General features: G+C 36.9%; 1 protein-coding gene across 3 annotated transcripts in view; it reads left to right on the top strand.

Moving 5' to 3' along the window:
• Positions 1 to 802: 802 nt before the first annotated feature.
• The window catches only part of Ints6 (integrator complex subunit 6), a 76579-nt gene continuing 54509 nt past the window's right edge, over positions 803 to 22872 (top strand). The window contains exons 1-4 of one of the 3 annotated variants that reach the window (XM_063232689.1): positions 803 to 1440; positions 1818 to 1895; positions 2779 to 2928; positions 18297 to 18386. In XM_063232689.1, the coding sequence (XP_063088759.1) occupies positions 1330 to 1440; positions 1818 to 1895; positions 2779 to 2928; positions 18297 to 18386 (429 nt within the window). In that variant the 5' untranslated portion in view covers positions 803 to 1329. Of the gene's footprint in view, positions 1441 to 1817; positions 1896 to 2215; positions 2237 to 2778; positions 2929 to 18296; positions 18387 to 22872 lie in introns of those variants that run through there. The other 2 variants (XM_063232690.1, XM_063232691.1) reach the window with 2 other exon arrangements.

Here is a 22872-nt window from a genome sequence, read left to right on the forward strand (position 1 = left end):
GCCACATGTGAGTTGCCCCGTCTTTCTGGGGTTGGGGGAAGAAAACGGGAGTTTGTTTCCCTTTTTCGGTGGGTCCTCGGACGACAAGGCTCCGGCCTGCGGCCGCCCGGACGGCACAGGCGCGCCCCTCGTCACAGCCCGCGGGAGCACCGGACCAGCGCAGATTAGTCCGGGTCATAAACAACCTCTCACTTCCCTTCCCCCGCGGCCGCCGGCCGGCCCTCCGAGGCCCAGGAACCTCTCCAGCGACAGCGGGGCACCGAGCCTTCCCTGGGAGGTCGACCGCGACTCCGTCCCCGGCTCTTAAGCGGTGACCTGTTCACTCTACTCAGCCTTCCTCACTCGTCCACGCACAGCTACCTTGTACAGGAGCCGAAGCCAAGCTCCATTTCCCTTCCCCCGACCCCTATCACCTCCAACAGCCAAGGAGAGGCCGGCAACCCTGACGCGCAGGCTCACAGCCACAGCAGCCCAGCGCGCGACGACGCAGCCCCAGCCCCCACCCCGCGGGCCTTCGGCGGCCGGTACCCACCCCTTCCCGGAGCCCGCCTCCTCCTCGGCCGGCCCTCCCGTTCGCCCCTCGCGCTCGCTCTGGCGCGCACCCGACGCCCCGCCTCCGCGCGTGCTCAATAACTGTCCAAGGAGCGGGCCTACAAGCTTCCCCCGCCCCTGAGCTGTTTGAATATGCTAAGTAGAGGGTAGGGAGTACCCAATAGAACAGCGGGGCGGTGCGTCACGTGGCGCGGGGACGTGTCAGGGGGCGGAGCCCCCGCAGCCCCAACCCGAATTAAAACCGGAGTGTGAGGCAGAAAAGCGCTTCAGTAGCGAGAGGGGCTGAGAAAGTGGTGACACCGCCGGGGTGCGGAGGGAGTCCCTGAAACTTCTCCCAACAGCCCCAGGGCCAATCTCCCCTCAGCCCACTCCTCTCTTCGCCAGCTCCCTGGTCCCCACTCCCTGCATCGGGGGTGGGGTGGGGAGCCAGGCCCGTCTCCCGCGGGGACACACATAGGGGCCGGGAGCAGGGACGGGACCCCCAGGCAGGGGGGACGGACCGACAGACAGACGGTCGGGCGCCCGCCCCAGCGGGCAGGCAGGCAGGCAGGAGGAGGCGGAGACGGGGTACGACGGGGAGGACTGGGTCTGGGGAGTTTCCTCTCAACTACCGGGGGAGAAACTCCCCGCAGCCGGAGGAAAGACCCAGACGGTGTTTTCCTCCCCGGGACCACGCTCCTCCACCCCGCGTAGCGGCGGTCGTCGCCACCGGTGCCTCCACCGCTACCATCTCCTTTTTCTCCACCACCTCGGGCCCCGGTGTCCCTGGCCAGCACTATGCCCATCTTACTGTTCCTGATAGACACGTCTGCCTCTATGAACCAGCGCAGCCATCTGGGCACCACCTACCTGGACACGGCCAAAGGCGCGGTAGAGACCTTCATGAAGGTACCGACAGACCGAGCTCGGGCGGCGACCCCAGCCCGGTGGCCGGCGGGCGGCAGGGTGGGGGAGGGCGGGCGGCTGGGGGCGGCGGGGCGGGGGTGTCGAGGACCTGACTGCGGGCGCTGCCGGGCGCGGGGACCCCCTCCCCCACCGCGCGGGCGGGCGGGCGGGCGGGCGGTGCGAGAGGGGCTCGGCGGGGCCCGGGCTTCGGCCCCAGGCGGTGTATGGGGAGCGATCTGTGTGTGGGGGGCGGCTTGGAGGGGCGGCCGCTGCGTGTGCGGTACTGTGGGGGCGCGGGCCCGCTGGGCGCCCCTTCTCCGCCTAGTAACCTCGCCTCTGTGCTTCCCTCTTGCCCGCCCCGTTCCTCTTCCGTCCCGCAGCTCCGTGCCCGGGACCCTGCCAGCAGAGGGGACAGGTATATGCTGGTCACTTTCGAAGAGCCGCCCTATGCCATCAAGGTAACAGCCCTCGCCCTCCCCTTTCCCTTCCTTCCCTGTTCCTTCGTCGCCCGCCCTCACCCCCCCTTCACCCTTCATTATGCTCCCCTCCCCCACCGCAGCCCAGGGCTCTTCCCCTGCGGGCTCCCGCCCCTTTCCCCGCTCTGGAGTGTCCTGGCGCTGCGCGGAGTCGCCTGGCCACCACCGGCCCCGGCCTGGCCTGGCCTGGCCCGGCCCGGCCCTGCTCGGCTCGGCTCGGCTCGGCTCGGCCCGGCTGCGCGGCGGCGGCGGCGGCAGCGGTGGCGGCAGCAGCGGCGGCGGCAGTGCTGCGATCAACATGGCCGACATTTCCCCTCCGCGGCGTGAGCGGCAGCAATGAACTGTGGGGGATATTTATTCAAGTTAGCCCGAGTGACAGCCGGGCCCGGCCGTGCTGAGCCCCGGTTTGCATTAAAGGGGAATCATCCCGGCTGGCGAGGGGGCCCAGCAGGGGCCTGCGAGGCTTGATCATCTCCGTCGTCAGACCTAAGAAGGCCACCAGCGGTGGGACAGCTATGGGTCAACTTTAGAAGTCCTGCTCCCATCCGCTTGCCACTAGTACCCTCCCACCCATAGTTTTGGGGTATTAAGTAGTAAATTTCCCAGCGAAGTTACAAAATGTTAAGCCCATTAGCTACCAGAAGGTTTCGAATAAGGAGTTATATTCCTGGCCACCCTTGCGAGAGAATTTTAACTTTTATTAGCAGGCACAGTATTAACATGATAACCAAGCCATTCCAATCAAAAGTGAAGTTAACCTGCCAACCCAAAGTGAAACACTTACTTGCTGAACAGGTTATAAAGGCTGTCCGTGTATATGGCTTTGAAAGATGGGGAAAAATTTTTTTTAAATTTTTCTTTTCAGGCCGGATGGAAGGAAAACCATGCAACGTTTATGAATGAACTGAAAAACCTTCAGGCTGAAGGACTTACGACTCTTGGCCAATCTCTAAGGACAGCTTTTGATTTACTAAATTTAAATAGATTAGTAACTGGCATAGACAACTATGGGCAGGTAGGTTGAATATTAAGGTGGAAAACAGTTGATTTTTTTTTTTTTTTGATGGAAGCAGTTCAGTCCAAAATTCAATGACATGAAATGCAAGTGAAAAACATTTCAGATCGAAATCAGTATACACGTAGTTCAAAGGTGAAACTCAGTACAGTTTTGTATTCCCTCATTTCCCCCCACTAAAATGCTTCTCTACTCAGAATTAGACTCTTAAATTCTCCATTATAAAGTTAGTACGAATTTGGTTTGCAGTCCCTGAAAGTTCACTGAAGACATAAAAGGAAAAATATCTTGATCCTCTACCTGTTGGACATCTGTGGTTACACTAGTTGATTAGTGGTATTCATTTCTGAATTAGTACAAAATATTAGAAGAAATTATTTTGTCTGTTTAGGACTTTACTGTGTAATTATTTTGAAAGGTAAGATTTTCATTCGAGTATAGCAATTGAGTACATTAAGATTTGTTAACTTTTGATGTGTACACTGTTTTGCAGCTATTGTAGGAAGAATTCAGGAATAGTTGGCAGGTCCGGAGTTTTTTTTTTTTTTTTTAAACTTCAGGCCCTTGGAACAAAAGCAGCCTGGAATATATAAAAGAACTTTTCCTTGTGTCCTTAAAGTCATCAAACCCCTCCCTTGCTTTCATACAGCTGAGGAAGAGGCAAGATCTTTACATGATGAAGACTACTTTGTAAACAGTAATGTGATATGGTTGGTTTTAAATTTTATGGGATTCCTATCCTGGAAAACAGAAATACTGAAGAGAGTGTAATGTTTTACTCCACAAAAGGAATATAAACTCAAGGAATTATGTTTTTCTTTTTTTTTTGTATAATAGTAGGGATTGAATCCAGGGCCTTTTTTGCTTTTTTTGGAAGATAGGGTCTCTCACTGAATTACCCAGACTGACCTCAGGTTTTGTTTGATCTGCATGGCTCAGTCTCCCAGATAGCTGAGGTTATAAGCACATTCCACCATTCCTGGTTTAGGACTTCAATTCCGAAGTTACAGCAAAATTACTATTACTGTAATATATTTAGCTATAGGGTATATTCTTTTCCCAAGTTCCATAATTTAGTTTCATACATTTCAGGGGAATTCTTCCTGTGCATACAACTTTATTTGCTCTCTATAGAGGGAAATATAAGTGTTCCCTTGGTTTTAGAAGTTTTATGTTTTACTTTAGAATAACTCTTTGGAAACTAAACATCTTTAGAAATGGTTGAATTTAGTTCTGTAGCGTTTAAAATCACATTGCAGTCTGAGTGATTTCGCTGAGTTTCATTTCCATCATTAGGTAAATTTGTACTTTCTTACCATACTACCTTATTTTCTGTTTTATTTTTTAACTCTTTGCAACTTGTTGGTCTGTTTCTGTAAGATAATCTTTTTTATATTCCTTTGTTATATGTAGTACTGTATAGAGTTTATTGCTTGAGGTTTTAATTCACACTTGCAGTTACACATTTGAAGCGTGCTACTTGATTTCTTTATTTGGTTACCAAGTTGTCAATATATCCCAGTAGTAGTAATCCTTTTTTTCTTTTTTTTTCTTTGGATCACATTTCATAAATGGAAACAGCATTAGGACACATATGTTTACCTACTACATGTTAAAATACTTCTTAGCATGCTTCCTTGGAAAAACTGCTGCTTGTCATGGAAGGGTTGAAGACCTACATTTTCCTTTTCCCAGCTGCCATCTTCAACCAGAAAACACTTTAGGGTTCTTGTTTATAGATGTTACAAAGAGTTTGAGATTGAAGGTGGTCCTCCTTCACTGATCACTTTGACCAAAAAAAGAGCCTGGAGATTGGGATGTTTTTGCATGTTAGGATTTATTCAATTACAGGCAAAGATTTTATTTTGATAAATAAACAAGGTTGTAGGGAGTAGTATGTCCTGGATTGGTACCTAAAAATGAAACTAGTATTAAAATGATTTAAGAAACTACAATTTATGGATGAAAGTGATTATTTGAGCAAATTGTTTAATAAAAAATAACATTCTGAAAGATGTATTCAACACAACTTTTTCACGCTGATTTAAGTATTTCATGTTTTTTAGTCAAACACTATAAACTTAGAAATTTGAATGTCTCATATTTAATACAATGTCATTCTTGTGTTTTTTCTTTGTGATCATACTTCTAAATCTGCCTGTTTTCTGTGGAATATTTTTATTCTGTAACCTTGATGTCTTTATGTAACTACTTTATGCTTTATAGTAAGATCTGTGAAACCCACAGTTCTGAGTACTTTAATTACTATTAGTAATTGGAGGAAATGAGAAAAAGTAACTTACATGAAAGAGCTCATGTTTATTTTTTTTAGGGTATCTAAAAATTATAAATTTTGAATTGTTAAGTATATTATCTAAGTATGAGTTACATGTTTGTAATTCTATATATACATAATCCTTTCATTCACAGGCACATGATATTTTTTGGAAGGAAATAACTGATTATAGGAGCATTACTCTCCATATTGCACTTACTAATTTAGTCAGCATTTTTTAATTCTTCACAAACTTGCTAGGATTTTGCAGGACATTAGCACAATTAATGTAGCTGAGAAAAAAGAATGATTGTAGTGACTGTTCCTCAAGCACTTTGGATATCTCACTAAAGACTTCTCTGCCGCCTATACCTTTAGAAATTTTTATAAATATTTAATTTTGATAATCAGTAACATTTGCTTATATTTTTAGAGTCATGGCACAATGTGTAACCTCTAGTGTGTCTTTATAATATTACCATAAATTGCTTATCATTACAGATCATTTTAATAGTTTTTCTATACATGTTTAATATTTTCATGTAATACTGATGCTTTGAGAGTCACTGAAAATCTGAACCAGCCCAAATATTTAAAATTAGAAAATATATAGTTTTAGATAATTATTTAAAGTTTTATATTTTGCATGTTAATCAGTTTATTTTCATGCTATTGCAATTTCTGTTATTCTGTCAGTGTTTTCAGCTTTTTTGTTTGTTTTAATTAGGTTCTAGCTTGCGTTATCTAGTAATGTAAATCTTATTCTGGCCTGCACATCATCATTTTTGTCACTGGCCTGACTCCACACTCCCATCTCCTAATTAATATACTAGTACTGATTAGAGTGTTATGAATAATTCTTTAAGAAGATGCATGTTAGGATTTATTCGATTACAGGCAAAGATCTCCTCTGTGCTCAGGATGAAGGCAATCCTTGACCAATATCTTAAAAGGAGATAAAATGTATTTAATTTTTCTGAAAATTTTGAACACTTCATTGAAAAATAATAGCTTTTAATTAGGGTCAAGCGAAATGATTCTTAAGGAAAATAACTCAGTTTAGCATATTGTGCTACCCATGGGAACAATTTTACTTCCTTTTATCCATGAGCTAAAATTCTACTTGTGAATTTTGCAGATAATCCAGGTAGAAATTCTAATGTACTACTTTTTTCTCTGTACTCAAGTAGCACCTATGTTTGTGACCTGATGTGGAATTTGCTAATGGAAGCAAAATTTTACTGAATCTTTCTGTTTGCAAACTGTGAGCAGAAGCACTTGTGCACTGAGGTATTACTTATAGACTTAACTTTTAACATTAGTGGGTGAAACGGATTGCCATTGGCTTAATGCTTTAGATACCTTTTTAAACAAAAGTACTTGGATATACTAGTTTGCTGAGTGAACTGGAAATACAGTATTGAATATTTTATAAATTTAGTTTTAATTTTGATTTTTTTTTGAAACAAGGTCTTGCTGTATAGTTCAAGTTGGCCTTCTTGTCTCAGTCTCCCAAGTACTGGGATTATTGATGTGCAACATGATGCTCCGTGAATTTTTTTTTTTTTTTTTTTTTGTGATGTTGGAGATTAACTGATGGCTTCCCACGTGCTAGGCACTCTGACACTTTGGCTTTAAAATTTTTATTTTGGTGGAAAAAAGATGAAATACAGTAGTCAACCACTTTAAATGTGCATTCAGTAATGTTAGATATATTCACATTGTTGTGCAGTCAATATGCAGTACTTTATCATGCTATAAAATTCAAACTATTCATTAAACAGCAACTCTCTGTGTTCTCTCCCTTCCCCAACCAGTGAGAATTACTCTATTTGTGTTTTTGTGAGTGTGACTACTCCCCATACCTATTATCAATGAAATCATGGTATTGTTGGCCCTCCCCATGTGCAGGTTCCACAACTATTGATTCAACTAAACATATATCAAAAATCTTTGAAAAAATTCTTCATTGAACGTGTATAAATTTTCTGGTGTCACTGTTCCCCAGACACAACATTGTTTTAGGATTTTAAATAATACAGAGTTGATTTAAGAATACAGGAGGATATATGGAGGTTGTATACAAATATACCATTTTATGTAAGGGACGTGTGCATATGTGGATTTTACTGTCTTGGACTGAGGGGGAAGGACATGGAATCAATTGTTCATTCATGACTACTGAGGGAAAGACAGTATTTGTCTTTTTGTGACTGTGTCAACACAAATCGTTAAGGTTCAGATGAACCTTACATTTTATAGTATGTTAGGATTGTTTTTTAATGCTAAATTGTATTCTATTTTATGTATGTGCCACATTTTGCTTATGCACTCATCTATTGATAGTCACTTAGGTTGCTTTTACCTTTTAGCTATTCTGAATAATGCTACAGAGAACATGATTGTGCAAATACAGTATTTCTTCTATATATTCTGTTCTCACTTTGAGATATCTGCACTGAAGTGAAATTTGTGGTTCATAAGGTAATTTCATTTTTCTTTTTTTGAGAAAATACCATACTGTTACATCACTGTACTTTCCCAGCAACGGTGATAAGGGGTAAATTTTGCCAAAATTAGTCTTATTTTTTAAAAACTAAATTCATCCTAATGAGTATGATATTTCTTTTTTTTTATTTTTATCTATTGAAATTGTGTTGCACATTTGCTTACATTCTGTGAACTACATTTTCACTAGATTGTGTCCATTGGTGCAACCAAATTTTAAATTTTTATGTAGCCTAGTTTATCTTTTTTTTTTTTTTGTCTGCCTTTGGTGTTAAATACACAAAAATTATTGCTCAACTCAGTATCATTCATGGAAGGTTTTTGAGAGTTACACAATTTTAGATCTTATGTTTAAGTCTTTTATTTCAAGCTTATTTTTGAATATGATACGAAGATTCAGTTTTCCCAGCAACATTTATTAAAATGAGTACCTTTTTTCTCATTGAATGGGTTTAACTAGTTCCTAAACTTCTTAAGTCTCTTCAAAGTATTTTTAGTAATTACTGGTGGAGAGGAGATTTTACAGTAAGACTTAATGCTTTGTTCTCACCTTTATTGTATGGAAAAAGCAATGGCTAGAAAAGTGAGAATTACAATCCCAATCTTGTCTCTACCATTGAGTTACTATGTAATATGGGATGGAGGTATTATCACTCTGCTTATTCCAAATTATCCATGAAACCATTGTACCTTTATTGTTACAGATTGAAGAGATTTTAATGGTTTATATTTTTAGAATGCAGTTTAAAAATGGAAAAGTGCTCATTAGACTTAAAGCATGTTTTAAAAAGTATACTTTTAAATTTGAAGTTATAATAAATTTGAAATCTAGTAAAATTAAAAACTAGTTTCTATTATATGCTTTGAAATATATTTTTCCTTGGACATCTTTCACCCAAAGGAAGCAAGTGTGAAAGAAAAGCCGATATCTCTTGGTTAAATTTGTCTCGGTGGCAAGTTAATGAGTATGGGATAATGTTTTTAAAGAAGTAATGTTAAGTGAGATCTTGGGATAAGGTTGTGGGGATGGTATTTTTAAAGAAATACACTAAATAAATGTTGAACATGTAGTGTTAGCTGAATATGTACAGTGTAAGACCAAAATGTGACAAAAGCACATCCTTTAGGATTTATTCAAATAGAGAGCTCTCCTTAGTGTATTTAAGATGAGATTTATACAAGTTAGACTTGCAGGGAACCTCTCTGGAGCACATATGTTGGATAAATGAAAGGATATTTTAATCAGATTTGAATTCAAAGTAGCATAAAATGCATGACTCCTTACTGAGATTATCTTAGTCATGATAATTTAAACAAATTTTGAGACCTTGCTTGGTTGGTTTTTTCCTTTTTCTCTTCTGCAGTACTAGGGATCAAACCCATGAGTGCTCTGTACCACTGAGCTGCATCCCAACCCTTTTATATGTTGGTTTTGAAATTTTGAGATAAGCTTTTGCTAAGTTGCTTAAGGTGGCTCAGACTTGGGATCTTTCCCTCAGCCTCCCAAATAGCTGGGACTCTGGGCATGTGCCAAAGTGCCTGGCTCTAGATTTTATTTTCTTTCAGAAACACTTGCTGTAGTATTTCTCATGGTTTTATACTAAATTGCTATCTTCTAAGAATCAAAACTTTCAAGAAAATGAAAAGCAGTATCCAAACGACATCACTGCATGTTTAATTTAAAATTGTCTAAAATTTCAAAATTGTCTAGAAAAGGTAAAAATAGATTCTACTCCTTTGAAGATAATTTTATTTTCCCTTTGTTAGTGATTATGCATTAAATTAATATACAAGTGAAAAAAAAGGCCAGAGGCCAGGGATACACCTCAGTGGCACAAGTGCCTACCTGGCAAGTACAAGGTCCTGAGTTAGATTCTTGGTACCAAAAAAACAAAAAGTAAAGTCCAGGGATAGATCTAGTGTTTGAGTGAAATACTTTGACTTATGGTGTTATGAATTCATTTACGGTTATTTGTGGTCAGAGCTAAAAGAATGCAGTAGCCATGTTCGTGTCAGATTTTGTCAAGGATTATATAATTTTTTAAATTTGAAATTAAGATTATTTTCAGCTGTAACATTCATTTATAATCCAACTAAAATTATAGTGGACTTTTTTTTTCCTTTGGCAGGCCAGCATTCATATAAAAGTAATGTGCTTACTTAGACTTTTACGTCAGTCTTATTGTTAACCTATGTAGTTTTAAGTATGTCTTACAGAGAGGCGGAGTAGAAGTAAAATACAAAACGTTTTTTGGGGGGGCTTGCTTTGCTTTATCTTTATTCCTTAATATTTTCACTGCCCTCAATCTTTTGGTTGAGATATAGTATAAACACAAATCCAAACGGTGAAGTTTAGTTGATTCTTTTAAATACACATTCTTCTGAAGACCACTGACCTTTTTTGCATCGCTTATGGAACTTTTCGTTGGACATTATGTTTTTTTATGGTTTTATAAGGGTTTAAAATGAAAGTCACGTTAGAAGTTTACTCTTTCTCCTTTTATAAATTAAATCCCAAATATCATTACAGTGATTGAACTTATGGGTACATTGAGCCTTCTTTAATCCTGTCCTTTACAGAACAATTAATGTGATGATATTGAAATAATTTTATTAGAACTGGCTGTGCTTGCAAACTCTGCCGCTCCGTGGCTGTGTTGCATTGACAGGTCCCTGACCCTTGCTGAGGTTTCTCTTCCCTAAAGTGGTGTCAATCCCAATCTTTAAAAAAAATTTGTAAAGGTTAGAAATAACATTTGTTAATTACCTAGCACAAGTGCCTATGTGGCACAACATAAGAACTCAGTTAATGATTAGCCATCAGTATTACGGCAAATACTTAACAGAACCAAACCTTTCTGATACAAAATTCCTGACCAAAATTATAAAAATATTCCATAGCCCAATGTGTATTCTCCCCAAAAAGCTAGAATTAGCTGTCCAAGTAGTTCAGTTGAAGTAAAATTTCTGGTTATAGAGCACATAAAGCTTTTTGGTTGTAAGTGAAAGCTCTGTATAGATGTTAGGAAACTACTTTCCTCTTGGTGTTAAAGTCTCCTAAAATGTTTCTTAAACAGTTTGATAATAAGTACTTACTAAACATGTTTTTGATTTTCAAAACAGATTGTAAGTCCTTGGAAACTTAAATAATAGTCGATTTTTAAGACTTTGTATATTTTAGAGTTTAAATTGCTATGGTTGGGATAGGGTGTAGGGGTACAGGTCCCTTACCCAGAAGTAAGTCATATTTTCAATGTTTGGTTCCTTTTGTTGTTGGATAGATTTGTGTGGGGAGAACAGTGTGATCATTCTAAGAGGGAGCTTTTACATGAAGACTTTCTTTCTCTTTATTTTTTATTTTTTTTTTTTGGTACCGGAGGTCGAACTCTTAACCTTGTGCTTGTCAGGCAGGCCCTTGTGCCACTGAGCTAAATCCTGGGCCCCAGACTTTTCTTTAGAGCATGTGATATTTTTAACCATTTGTTTGCTTAAATAAGGTATAGGACTTACGTTGAAGGTCCTTGGAAGGGTATCATTTATAAAACTATGGACATGAACATAGTTCTTAATATGTGAGAAAAAATTATTGTAATATTACCTATAAGGTGATAAAGTTAATGACTAGTAAGTGATAAGCTTGATGCTGCCATGTTAATGGAAAACTTTGCTTTTGTCTTAAAGATGGTGAACTTTGTTAGATGTTAGAAAACTTCAGCAAAGTCTTAAGAATTTCAACATTGGAAACATCCAAATAGAATTCTGAAGTTAAAAACAGTTGCTTATTTTATCTAAGAAATTGAGGGTGATTGAGTATATAGTATGCAGAGAAAGCTTGGGCTACAAATGACAGTGGGAGATATTACAAAAGCTGGACCTATAAGATAATGACAAATTATAGGACTTGATTGTTGGAAATTGTCAAAATGATGTTTAGGTAGTTTCTGATAATACATGAATTGTGATAATTTTTGATCATTTGTGTGCTTTAACTGATAATGTAAATTTCAATTGTGTAGTCTCATCTTAAGCCAACAGATTAAAAAATACAAGATATTGTATTCAGAAAACTGGACCTAAGTAATTGGTGTAAAGATACTTATTTTAAATTTTATTGTTAATTTAGAAGTGGTAATATCTCAAATTGTAAGGTAAAAAATACTCTTTGTTTTTAGATTTTCTATTTTAATGAGCTACAGAAATGTTCTAAAACATGTAGCAGACTGAGTAGTTATCCATATGGGACATGAGATTTTTTTTTTTTTGTCTTTTTCGTTTTTATCGGTACCAGGGATCGAACTCATGACCACACACTTGCAAGGAAGGCACTTATGCCGCTGAGTTAAACCCCCAGCCCCTTGGGACATTAGCTTTTTATTAGGCATATTTCTGTGGTCAAGCTATTGGTTGGTTTGTATGAACACTTATGGCTTACAGATACTTTTTTGCACAGGCCCAAATATGTTATCAGGATTTTTGTTTTCCAAAAATGATAACTTTTAAAATTTTTAAATTCTTTAAAAATTGGGGAAGTATTTACACAAGTATCAATAAATACTTGAACTGAAATCATTTGGACAAACTTAAATATATCTTTAAAAACCTTAGTGAATTAATCCTTCGAAAACTAAAACTACATGTTTTTATAAAGTGGGGCTCCTAACAAATATTTTATCTTACTGAATTGAGATTGGCCATACTGGGCCAAGGATATAGCCCAGTGGCACAGTGCCTACTTGGTTTGCCATGAGGTCATGAGTATCAATTCTCACCACCCCCCCAAAGATTAGCCATACTATCAGTTTTTGTAGATCTTTACTAATGAATTTCTAAAAATATTTTATTACTGACTTTACAGATCTAAGAAAAAAGTCCTTTATTTTCAATTGTAGTCTTTATGCTGTTTATAAAGAAAGCTGTCATGAAATTTTACCTTTTTTTTGTTGTTGTTTTGGACACCTGTTTTGTGTATGAATTGTTTTGAGAGCACGATTGTAGTGTGAATGTTTAAATAACCAGAATGGTTCTTTGTCTACTTCTTTGTCATACATCCAAGGTCTTTATGTCATGGTTTTAAAATTTAATTCATTTCTGAGCTGAAGATGTTATTTCATCTTTGGAAAATTAATATCTCGTAGGTATTATAGTAATCAGTAACTATAGGAGATGATTAATCTTGAGAATAGGCAAATCCAGATATTTTGTTAAGGTCAAATTGAGTTTTAACATCGATGTATATCTTCATTCAGTAATCCTTGAAAATACGTTTATTTTGGCATTTATTTTTCTACTCTCTGCCTCACATGGATATTATTACATGTTTTGCTCTATTAATTTCTTTCTGATTTATCCAGTCCCTCTCATAGTGGATGTTAGGTATTTATTCTGAGTATTATTATTACTAACATCCTGAATATTAGTAAAATTATTTTGACATCCTTATTATTCTTTCTGTGCTAGTATAAACGCTATTCCCCCACAATTACTTTATAGGTACGGTCAAAACTAGTCTGTTAGAATAGTTTTATTGAACCTTTCCAATGCAGTTGAAATGTAAAATTCAAATTCTGCTAAATTATTAAATATTAACACTTCAGATATAGTGAATTTATATTTTTTGCAGTTATACTTAGCCCTATCATTTATTAAGTTCTTTTATGTTAATTTTCTTTTTTTCTTTATATTAATTTTTGATCTATCTTGAGTAATTCTTTTTTGTAGATTTTTCATGAATTATTGTTTTTTAATCTATTTAAATGAAATTTCAGGTTGTTGCTATTCATGAAGTAGAAATAAATATGTCCTCCTTTTGGATGAGCCCTTTTATTCTGTTTGCAATGCAGTCATATTTTTCACATAAAGATTTACATGGGTGAAATATGGAACTACACTGGTATAAAACTAATGCAATTACTTAAAACTAAAACTTTCTTTTAATGTGTAATTTTAACATGTTTTTATATGATTATAGACCTTAATGGATTAAGTTGCTAGATTTTTCTACACTGGTAGGTTTTTAAAATTTTGTTTTGGGGTATTAAACATTTTGATTTTGAGGAGTATTTGTTTTGAATTGGTAATAAATGCACTTGATTTTTAAAAGTTGCACCATTTTAAAAGCTATAAAGTTGCTTATTTCCATGTTTTTAGAGTCAATTAGAGCTAGTCATTTGGTAAGATACTCTTTAGAAGTCATTTGTTTATATCCAAAGGTGGTATTTTTAAAGTACTAGTGCCTTTTTTTTCTTTTTTTGCCCCCTGTATTGAGTATTGAACTCAGGGAATGCTGAGCTGTATCCCAGAACTTTTTTTTAAAATTTTGAGTCCAGGTCTCACTAATTAGGTTTCTCAGGTTGTCCTCCAACTTGGTGATCCTGCTGCTTCAGCCTGGGATTACATGCCTGTGCCACTACCCCTAGCAAAAACACCAAATTCTTAAAATGAATTTTGTTTAAAGGTGGACATCAAAAGAATCATTTGTGCTACAGTAGGTTTAGTCATAACAATAAAAATAATATCCTTCTGAATGCTAAAATGAATGTGAAGTTTGTAATTCTGGCTTTGGAATATGAAGTGTAAACATCTTAAGCTTTTACTGGCTTCCTTAATTACATTTTGTTTGGAATGTATAATTATCATATGTATATATCTTAATATAACCCTTTAAATGCTAATAGTATTCATGACAATAACTTATGGGATAGACAGATATAACTGGCACATCAAAAATGTGATTTCATACATTTTATTGTAGTTTAAGGCTAACAAAAATGGAATGGGTTTCAAGATGGGTATTTAGTGTATAAATGTGGGTATAGCAATTAAGAGGACATGGAAAAAAATATGGTTGCAGTGTGAGAAGGTGCGAAGTTCAAACACTACTGAATTAGAGACTGTCACAGTAGTTGACTTGCTTTGCAGTATATTAGAAGATTCTTTAGTGTGTGTAGTTGTAACATTATTATTACGTTTTTGGCTTTACAGTTCCAGCAATAAACTTACATGTTTAATTCTAATGGTTTTATATTTTAATCCTTGCTTTATAGAATTCTGAATTTTGACAAATGTGTATAGTCAAATACCAGAAAATGTTTTTAAATGAATATGAGAAGACTTCTCATTTTAAAGGAATGTATGTTACCTCTTTTTTTTTTTTTTTGAGTACCAGGGATCCAACTTATGACCTTGCACTTGCCAGGCAGGTGCTTATACTGCTGAGCTAAATTCCCAGCCCTGTATGTTACCTCTTATAACAGAATGGTAGCAGGACATATTTCTTTCTTATTATCTGTGCAGCTTGTGCAAAGGTCTAAATAAAGGAACATATAGATCATCTAGTTTAGCTATTTAACCAATCCAAGATTTTTAACAGCAATCTTGTGAAACACCCAGTAAATGCCTGTGAATCTTTAGTGATGTAGTACTTCTCAATGCAGCCCTCTCCATCTTTTAATACTGTTTTTTGCTGTTTACCTAAGAAAGAAGTTTCATATTGAAAAGAAGCGTAGCTCTTATTTGGGATATTCTCTATATTTACTGCTTGATAAATGTGGCCTACAGATTTATATTTTACGTTCTTGTTTGTTAACCTCTATTAGCCATCACTTTACTGGCATGTAGCCAAATGTTAGGATAAAGTAATTTCAGCACTGCTGAGGCAGAGGGTCACCTGTTCAAGGTCATGGGCTATAGGCCTTATTTCAAAACACTATAAAGCAAAACAACAAAATAAGAGCAATCATGTAGGTTAACTTCTGTTATGGGAGAGCCAGAGAGGTAACTCTAGGTATAAACTTTTTTCTAATAGAAGACTTAAGTCATGGGAAAGCTGTGGGACTGTACACATAGGCAGTTGACTGCTTTACAAAGTCATTCAAAGAACTAGTGCTACAATGAAGTGTGGTAACACAGGAAGCAAACTTGAGTCCTTTGGCCTGACAGAAATGTCACTACAATTGGTACTGAGTGCTTAAGGCTGTTTTCCTTTTGGATTAGTTAGTTGAGACTTGTTCAAGAATACAGTCAATTTTATGCCCTCCTACTAAATTCTCAGATTTTTGAGTAACAATGTATTTGACTCTGTGATACATTAGTTTAAGTTGGAAATTGCCTTATTTTTACATTTTTAGAGTAACATTTTAGCATTTTCCAAACCATAATCTTTGAGAAAATGGGTTTCTAGTGAATATCTGCTTATGAGAATTCTTAAATGTCTTGAGATTGTGTACTGTAATTGAATTAATGCTTTAATAATCAGTTGTTGAAAGAACTGTAATAGGAAATCTGAAGGGAAGTTTTTACTTAATATCCTGGCCAACATTAAAATCAGATTACCTAGTTGACAAAAAGATAACCACTCATAAATAGATATTGAGACAGAACATTGTACTTGACATTATAGTTTCTAGTGATACATCTAGAATTCTTTGTCAGGAGACACTACTTTAAAAGTTAAATTAGGAGTTTATTCTGATAATGACAAAAGTAAACTTTTAGTCCCTCTGCTGGTTGCTTTTGTTGTGGCAGAGCTTTTTTTTTTTTTTTTTTTTTTTTTTTTTTTTTTTTTTTAAATATTCTTACAATCAAGACAAAGGCTATTATAACTGACTGAAGCAAATATTGAGGAAAATTGTACGAACTGGCCTCAAATTGAATGACTATCGGAACATTAAGATTAAAATGTACATAGTGACTTAAAGAATTAGTGAATTAGATAGCTAATGATATGTTGTAATTAAATCAATTAAAATTTTACATTTTATAAAACAAAATTAGTAATAATGGAATATAATGGGTAAATTATAACTCAAGGGAATTAACTTCATGGGTAAAAGGTAATATTGACAGAAAGATGACATGCAGCCACTGAGAATAGTGTAGTGTAAAAGGCAGGGGAGAGATACTACAAAACTTCTGTCTCCTGTGACACATCTACATTTTAATACAATTCTACAAGGCTCGGACTAGCCTTGAATTCCTGAATTAAGGCTCCCCTCAGTGTCCCTGAGACTTGTCAGTTGTGTCATCGGATAAATCTTCAATTTCAGATACAGGTTTAACCTTGAAACTTTTACTCTGTGACCTTAATTTTGTTTTAAAAGAGTTACATTCAGTACACTTAATGTCTCAAATGGGAACCATTTACATGTAAGAGACAAGCTTGTGTTCGTCTTAATCTGCCACATATTTTGTATAGAGAACATTTTGAGAGCCATGTATTATTTTATTCCACTGCTTTTGTGGTTTTTTTTTATTCATTTTTTAAAGGTATTTTTTTTAACTTTTTTCTTTATTGTTTAACTTTTGTTGAGCTCAAAGTACACCTGGTACTTCATGGGGCCAGTTCTTACAGTCCTGCTATCCATATACTTAGTCACTTGCTTAAAGACATTTTGATTATAGGTACTGATTTTGGTATATTTACCTACTGATTTACCTTTTTTAAAAAAAATTTTTATTTTTTTGTCTTTTTGAGACAGGGTCTCACTATGGAGGTCAGGCTGGCCTTGAGCTCACTTTGTAGCCCAGGCTGGTCTTGAACTCGCAAAGATCCTCCTGCCTCAGCTTCCTGAGTGCTGGGATTACAGGCATGAGCCACCACGCCCGGTTTGATTTAACCTTTTAAAGAAACTTTTTTAAGGCAACATGGCATGGAATTTATTTTGCCTTGGTGCAGGCAAACAAAGGGTGAAAAGGCTATAGGGTAAAGAAAAAAGCCTTTTTTAGGGCTTGGACATGGGATCAAGGACCTTAGGTGAGGAGATTCAGGGCAACATCTGTAATCAAAGTTCTCTGAGTGTCTGGTGCCTCAGTAGGCAAGGTCCTTGGAGTACCCAGTGTAAATATTTAGTTGTCTTCAGATGTTCTGGTGCTTGCAAAATTTCATGCTCCATCTTAGCTTTTTTACAACAACCCATGTTTGCTAAGGGCAGTCCCAGTGCTGAGCTGGGTCTTTACTGAGAGCAGTGCTGATGCTGGCATTCGGGTTGGGTGCTGGGAGAGCCTAACACTGTAAGCAACTCCTTTGAAGTATCTCAGTACGACTTCCAAGATGATTTAGGGAAAATGCTAGATGTCTGATAGGCTGAGTTTGTGGTCCCTGAAGCTGAGGAATGAATTCCAACTCTTAACAAAGGTTAAGAGTAAGAAAATATATGGGAAAAGGAATGGGGAATAAAAACAGCTCATGAAACACAGGAGGGGTCCCAAATGAGTTGCTCAAAAAAATTTCTTGTACGTTTGTATTCTGGTTTTTAATAACTAAAGCCAAATTAATGGAATTCAACTACTAGTTCTTAAGAAAGTAAATAGTTTTAAGTTACAGAAATTAATAACAGTAAAAATTAAGACTATCAACATAAGTGAAAAAAATCTGGCTTTTTTTACTTGACCCCACTTTTTTAGGGTTAACTCTGTATCCCTTCGAGCCTTTTTCAAAAGTGAACAAATAGGTATATATTATATAAGTTGACTAACAAGAAAGGAATTGTGTACATTCTGAGAATTGACTTTTTACTGATGTACTAAAAAAATAAATTTAGCCAAAGTCTATAAACTTTAATATGATCAATATGTTTTTTGACTTTAGGGAAGAAATCCTTTTTTCTTGGAGCCAGCAATAATTATTACAATTACTGATGGGAGCAAGCTGACCACTACCAGTGGAGTCCAAGATGAGGTAAGTTATGCTTACATCACATATACTATGTAAATATAATTGGAAAACCTTTATTTGTATATAAACTCTAGGATATTGAACTCTTGCAGTTTAGAGTCATCTGTCTCTTTGGGCCCATCTACTTTTCTTGTTTAGGAGTGGTCTCAATATTTTCTTACATAGGAAATCACTTTTGTGAAAGTTTTTTGAGATTCTTACTTCAGTTATATGTGCGTGTATGTTTTTGTGAGGGTGTTAAAACGAATTGTTAGTTAAAATGAATTATTTTCAGATTAAAAAATAGATGCAGCATTATAATAGTTTATGCCCATATTTTATTGAATTGGGATAGCTTTGTACCTCTGTAACAAAATATCTGAGATAAATCAAGTTTTAAGGGAGAAAGTATTTGCAAAGGTTTTCAGTTCATAGTTGATAGACCATGTTGCGTTTGTGCCTGTGGCAAGGTAGTGTATCACAGTGGAAATACAAAGGTGAGAAAGCTGCTCACTTCATGGAGGGTAGAAAACAGAGAGGAAAAGATTTGTATCCCAGTATCATCGCAGGGACAGACCGCATGATCTGACCTCCTCCAACTAGCCCCAACTTCTGCCTCTCAATAGCGTATATACTACATTTTAGTTCTTTATTATCTTCTTTGATATTTAGTGTTATTACTGAGAATTGAGCTTATATTTTAAAAAGTACTAATTTGAGAAATTGTATTGAATATAGTAGTCAAGTTCAGAATTGATTGCTATTGCTACTTTTCTGAGGAAGGTTTGTGTTATGACATTTATTCTGATTATGAAGTTGTTATAGAGGCCTGTGAGTTTTTTGATATTCAGGTTTGTGTTTTTGATCTCTTTTATGGCATTTTGTTTTGTTTTGGCTTGGTTTCTTTTTGAGGTGCCAGGGAACCCATGGCCTCATGCATTTTAAGCAAGTGTTCTACCACTGATCTATATCCTCAGACAGTGATAGTGAACCTTTTAGAGAGCAGACTGCAGCCCTCATGCCACTTATTTATCGCAGAAGTCCCACATTGCAATTAAACCGGAATACTGAAGTTTTAGTTTAGAATAAACAATTGTTATCCAATGCTTTGGTACTGGGGTGATTTGGCTTTCATGCTGATAGGTTTATGGGTGCCCATAGGTTCTTTTTTTTTTTTTTTTGCCACCATTGCCATAGACTATGTATCATTCCCTCCATTCCCCTTTTTTCTTCTTATTCAATGCTGGAGATTAAACCAAGGGCCTCACATTCCGAACCTTTTTAAAAGTTTATTTTGAGACAAGGTGTTACTGAATTGCTCAGGCTGGCCTTGATTTACAGTTCTCCAGCCTCAGTCTCTGATACAGCTAGAATTGTAGACAGAGTGCCACCATGCTTAGCTTATGTTTTGTTTTTAATTTCTCAAAAAGATTCATCTTTGGAAGCAGAAAGAAATTGAACCCCTTCAGAAGTACATATTTGAGCTTAATTTTTGCTAAACTCTGATGGACTATTCTAACCTGAACAATTACATAGTTCATTTTAAGGAGCCTCAGCGGCATAAGCGCCTGCCTTGCACGCAGGCAGTCGTGAGTTCAATCCCTGGTACCGATAAAAAAAAAAAAAAAAAAAGAAAAGAAACATTTTAAGGAGCCTTCTTGTTTGTAGAAGAGCACAGAGGTGATTTTTGTATGCGTGTGTGCATGTACATGTATGGTAGACACATAATTTATGTTTTAATTCCCACTAAGGAATAGTAAACACTTCTATATCTGTTTCTTTTGGAGTTGGCCTAACCTTTGCTTTCAGTGAAGTTGGTATTTTAAAATATTGGGTAAGCGAATGTGTCAGTAATTTAGTTGTATCATCTACCATGGTATATTTTCTCCATTACTGCTATTTTTTCAGGAGTAGGTCATCTGTTGCTTTCACATAACCTTTTCAGTCTATGAGGAAATACAGAGCTCATTTAGTCTTACCTTTTATTTTACAGATGAGGACATTGAGATCCAGAGAGGCTAAGTGATTTGCTTAGGTTATAGCATTTGCTGTTACCAAAATCTAGATGGAATTCATCTAAATTGCTAAGGTAGCACAGGCTCTCCAGTCTAGTGCTTTTTTCCTAATTTATATACATTGCCTCTTTAATCTTGTTATTGTGTCTTAACATTTATCTTTTATTTGTTTTGTTTTTCATTTGTCTCTCACCTTTTTATACAAGTGCAGTACAAGTATTCTGTTCTTACTTACTCAGTATTCCATGAATGACAGTTATGACCAGAGCATATCAAGGCAATGAACATAACACAGATGAACAGGGTGGCCCTTACCTTCTGGCCCTTACATTCATAGTCTGATGGCAAGACTACTTTTGTTGAACAGTTTTATGAGTGATAAAAGAGAGGTATTAAGTGTAGGAGAGCACTGAAGAGGTGGGGAAGGCTGTTACCTATCTTCTGCATGTGTGAAATTCTGTGTAATGTTTTGTAGTACATCATTTTTTACTGACTAAATTCAAGGATTTTAAGACTAATTTGATACTATATTTTGCCTCATTGCTTTTATCTGTGAAAGAAGCTCAGTGTAAAGTTGTTCTGAGGCTAGAAGATAGTTAATGGAATAACCTAGTGCTGTATTCTCTTGACATGGTTGTATACCCAATTTTTTTAACTTGTTTATCAAAAGAATAATAGATATATCATCTCTTCTATGACAATTCATAGTAATGCATTATGAGTTGAAGAAACCGCTGTGTATTAAGGATGAAAAATTTTGAACTGTTTGTAGTCATTTTATATTAATTTATGACTGTATTCTTGGGCTTCATGTGGAAGTCTGAAGTATCAAGACTATGTTTGTAGTTTAGTGTTTTTGGATGATCATGTCTAGGACTTGTGATTACTGCCCAGATTGACACTATGTAAGTCATTTTTGGCCTCTTAAAAATGCAACTCTTTGATAAATTGATTGTAATATTTCCTTATATGAGGAGTAGTGTAGCTATGGTATTGGATTCTCTTTTTGGGGGAGAGTGTACTGAGAATTGAACCTAGGGCTTTGCTTTTGCTGACCAACAACCTTAATGCTGAGCTATACTTCCAGCACTTTTTATTTTTTGTTTTGAGATAGTTTGCCCAGGCTGATCTGGATTTCTTACTCCCATGGTTATTTTTGGTATTGATAAACATATCTGTGGCCAGATATCCTTAGTACTGATTTTTATTTCCTGCATAGATTCTCTATGATGCTGCTTTGTAATGGATAACTGTTCTGTGATTCTAGAAACCCAGAGCTAACTGTATTTATTGCTCAGTAAAGTAGCCTAGAAGTAATCCTGCCAGCACCTTCCTAGTGATGAATGACGTTCCAGGAGAGCTTAGCGGTTACTTTTCTTTTCCTTGAAAGTGCCAATAGTCGTATTATCTTTCAAATATTGACATTTCTATATGCTAAAGAGTTGTTTGAAATCTCTTCCTCAGTATTATGACTGCTTTAGAGGCAAACATTTTAGAGACTGTACTTGCATTCAAAATAAACTATAGGCTTACATTTTGCTTTTTAGTAGCTTTATCAGGTTTTATGGCCAACTACTAGGGCAAGTACTTTTATAATTTTTTGGACAGATGTTCGGTTAGGGCATGTATTTTATTAAAAAAAATGAGTAATCCTAGCTGTATATACACATGCTTATAGATTGGGATCTTGTATTCTAAATTGTGAGTTCTCTTGAGGTTGACACAAAAGTCCATTGGCTTTGAGAATGGATTGGTTGTAATGATTTTTCTGCATCATTTTAGGTAGTGTAAAAGGTTTTACCTTAACTAACAGTGACTTATAATTACGGCTTGCATTTAACATTTTGACCTGTATTGGGTATTGAATTGAGGGACTAAAACATGGTAGGTAAACACTTTATCACTGTTCTGCATTCTTTTTTTTTTTGCTTTTTTAATTTTTAAATTTTTTTTTAATTTTAAAGAGACTAAGATAAAAGAGGACATAACAAAGCAGATCAGAGCAGTGTTCTGCATTCTTAACCCCCTTAAAAAAATATTTATTTTGGAAACAGTGTCTTGGTAACTAAATTGCCCAGGCTGGCCTCAAACTTGATATTTTCCACCTCCCAAGAAGCTGGAATTATAGATGTGCACCACCCACATTTAACTCTTAATGAATAAAAGACAACTTAGGCTTTTTTGAAATTTTTACTTAGTACCTGAAATCTGAAACCATTTAGTTTGTTTCTCTTGTAATTTTTTTATTCACTAAAATAGCTAAAAATATGTGCCAAAGTCTATCGAAACTATTTTAATTGTGGTAAGGCACATATAGATACAGATGATGTTTTTGTTCCTAGTATACTTAGAATTTTAGAGAAGTTTCTTTTTCTTTTTTGTTTTATACTGGGAATTGAACTCACAACTTTGTGCTTGCCAGGCTGGTGCTATGCCACTAAGTTGAGATATACTTTCTTTTAAAAAAAGATCTATAAGAAATCTTCAGAAATGTC

The sequence above is a fragment of the Cavia porcellus genome, unplaced genomic scaffold, assembly GCF_034190915.1.
Source record: "Cavia porcellus strain 051 isolate PalLab524CR breed Dunkin Hartley unplaced genomic scaffold, mCavPor4.1 scaffold_21, whole genome shotgun sequence".
Classification (NCBI taxonomy): domain Eukaryota; kingdom Metazoa; phylum Chordata; class Mammalia; order Rodentia; family Caviidae; genus Cavia; species Cavia porcellus.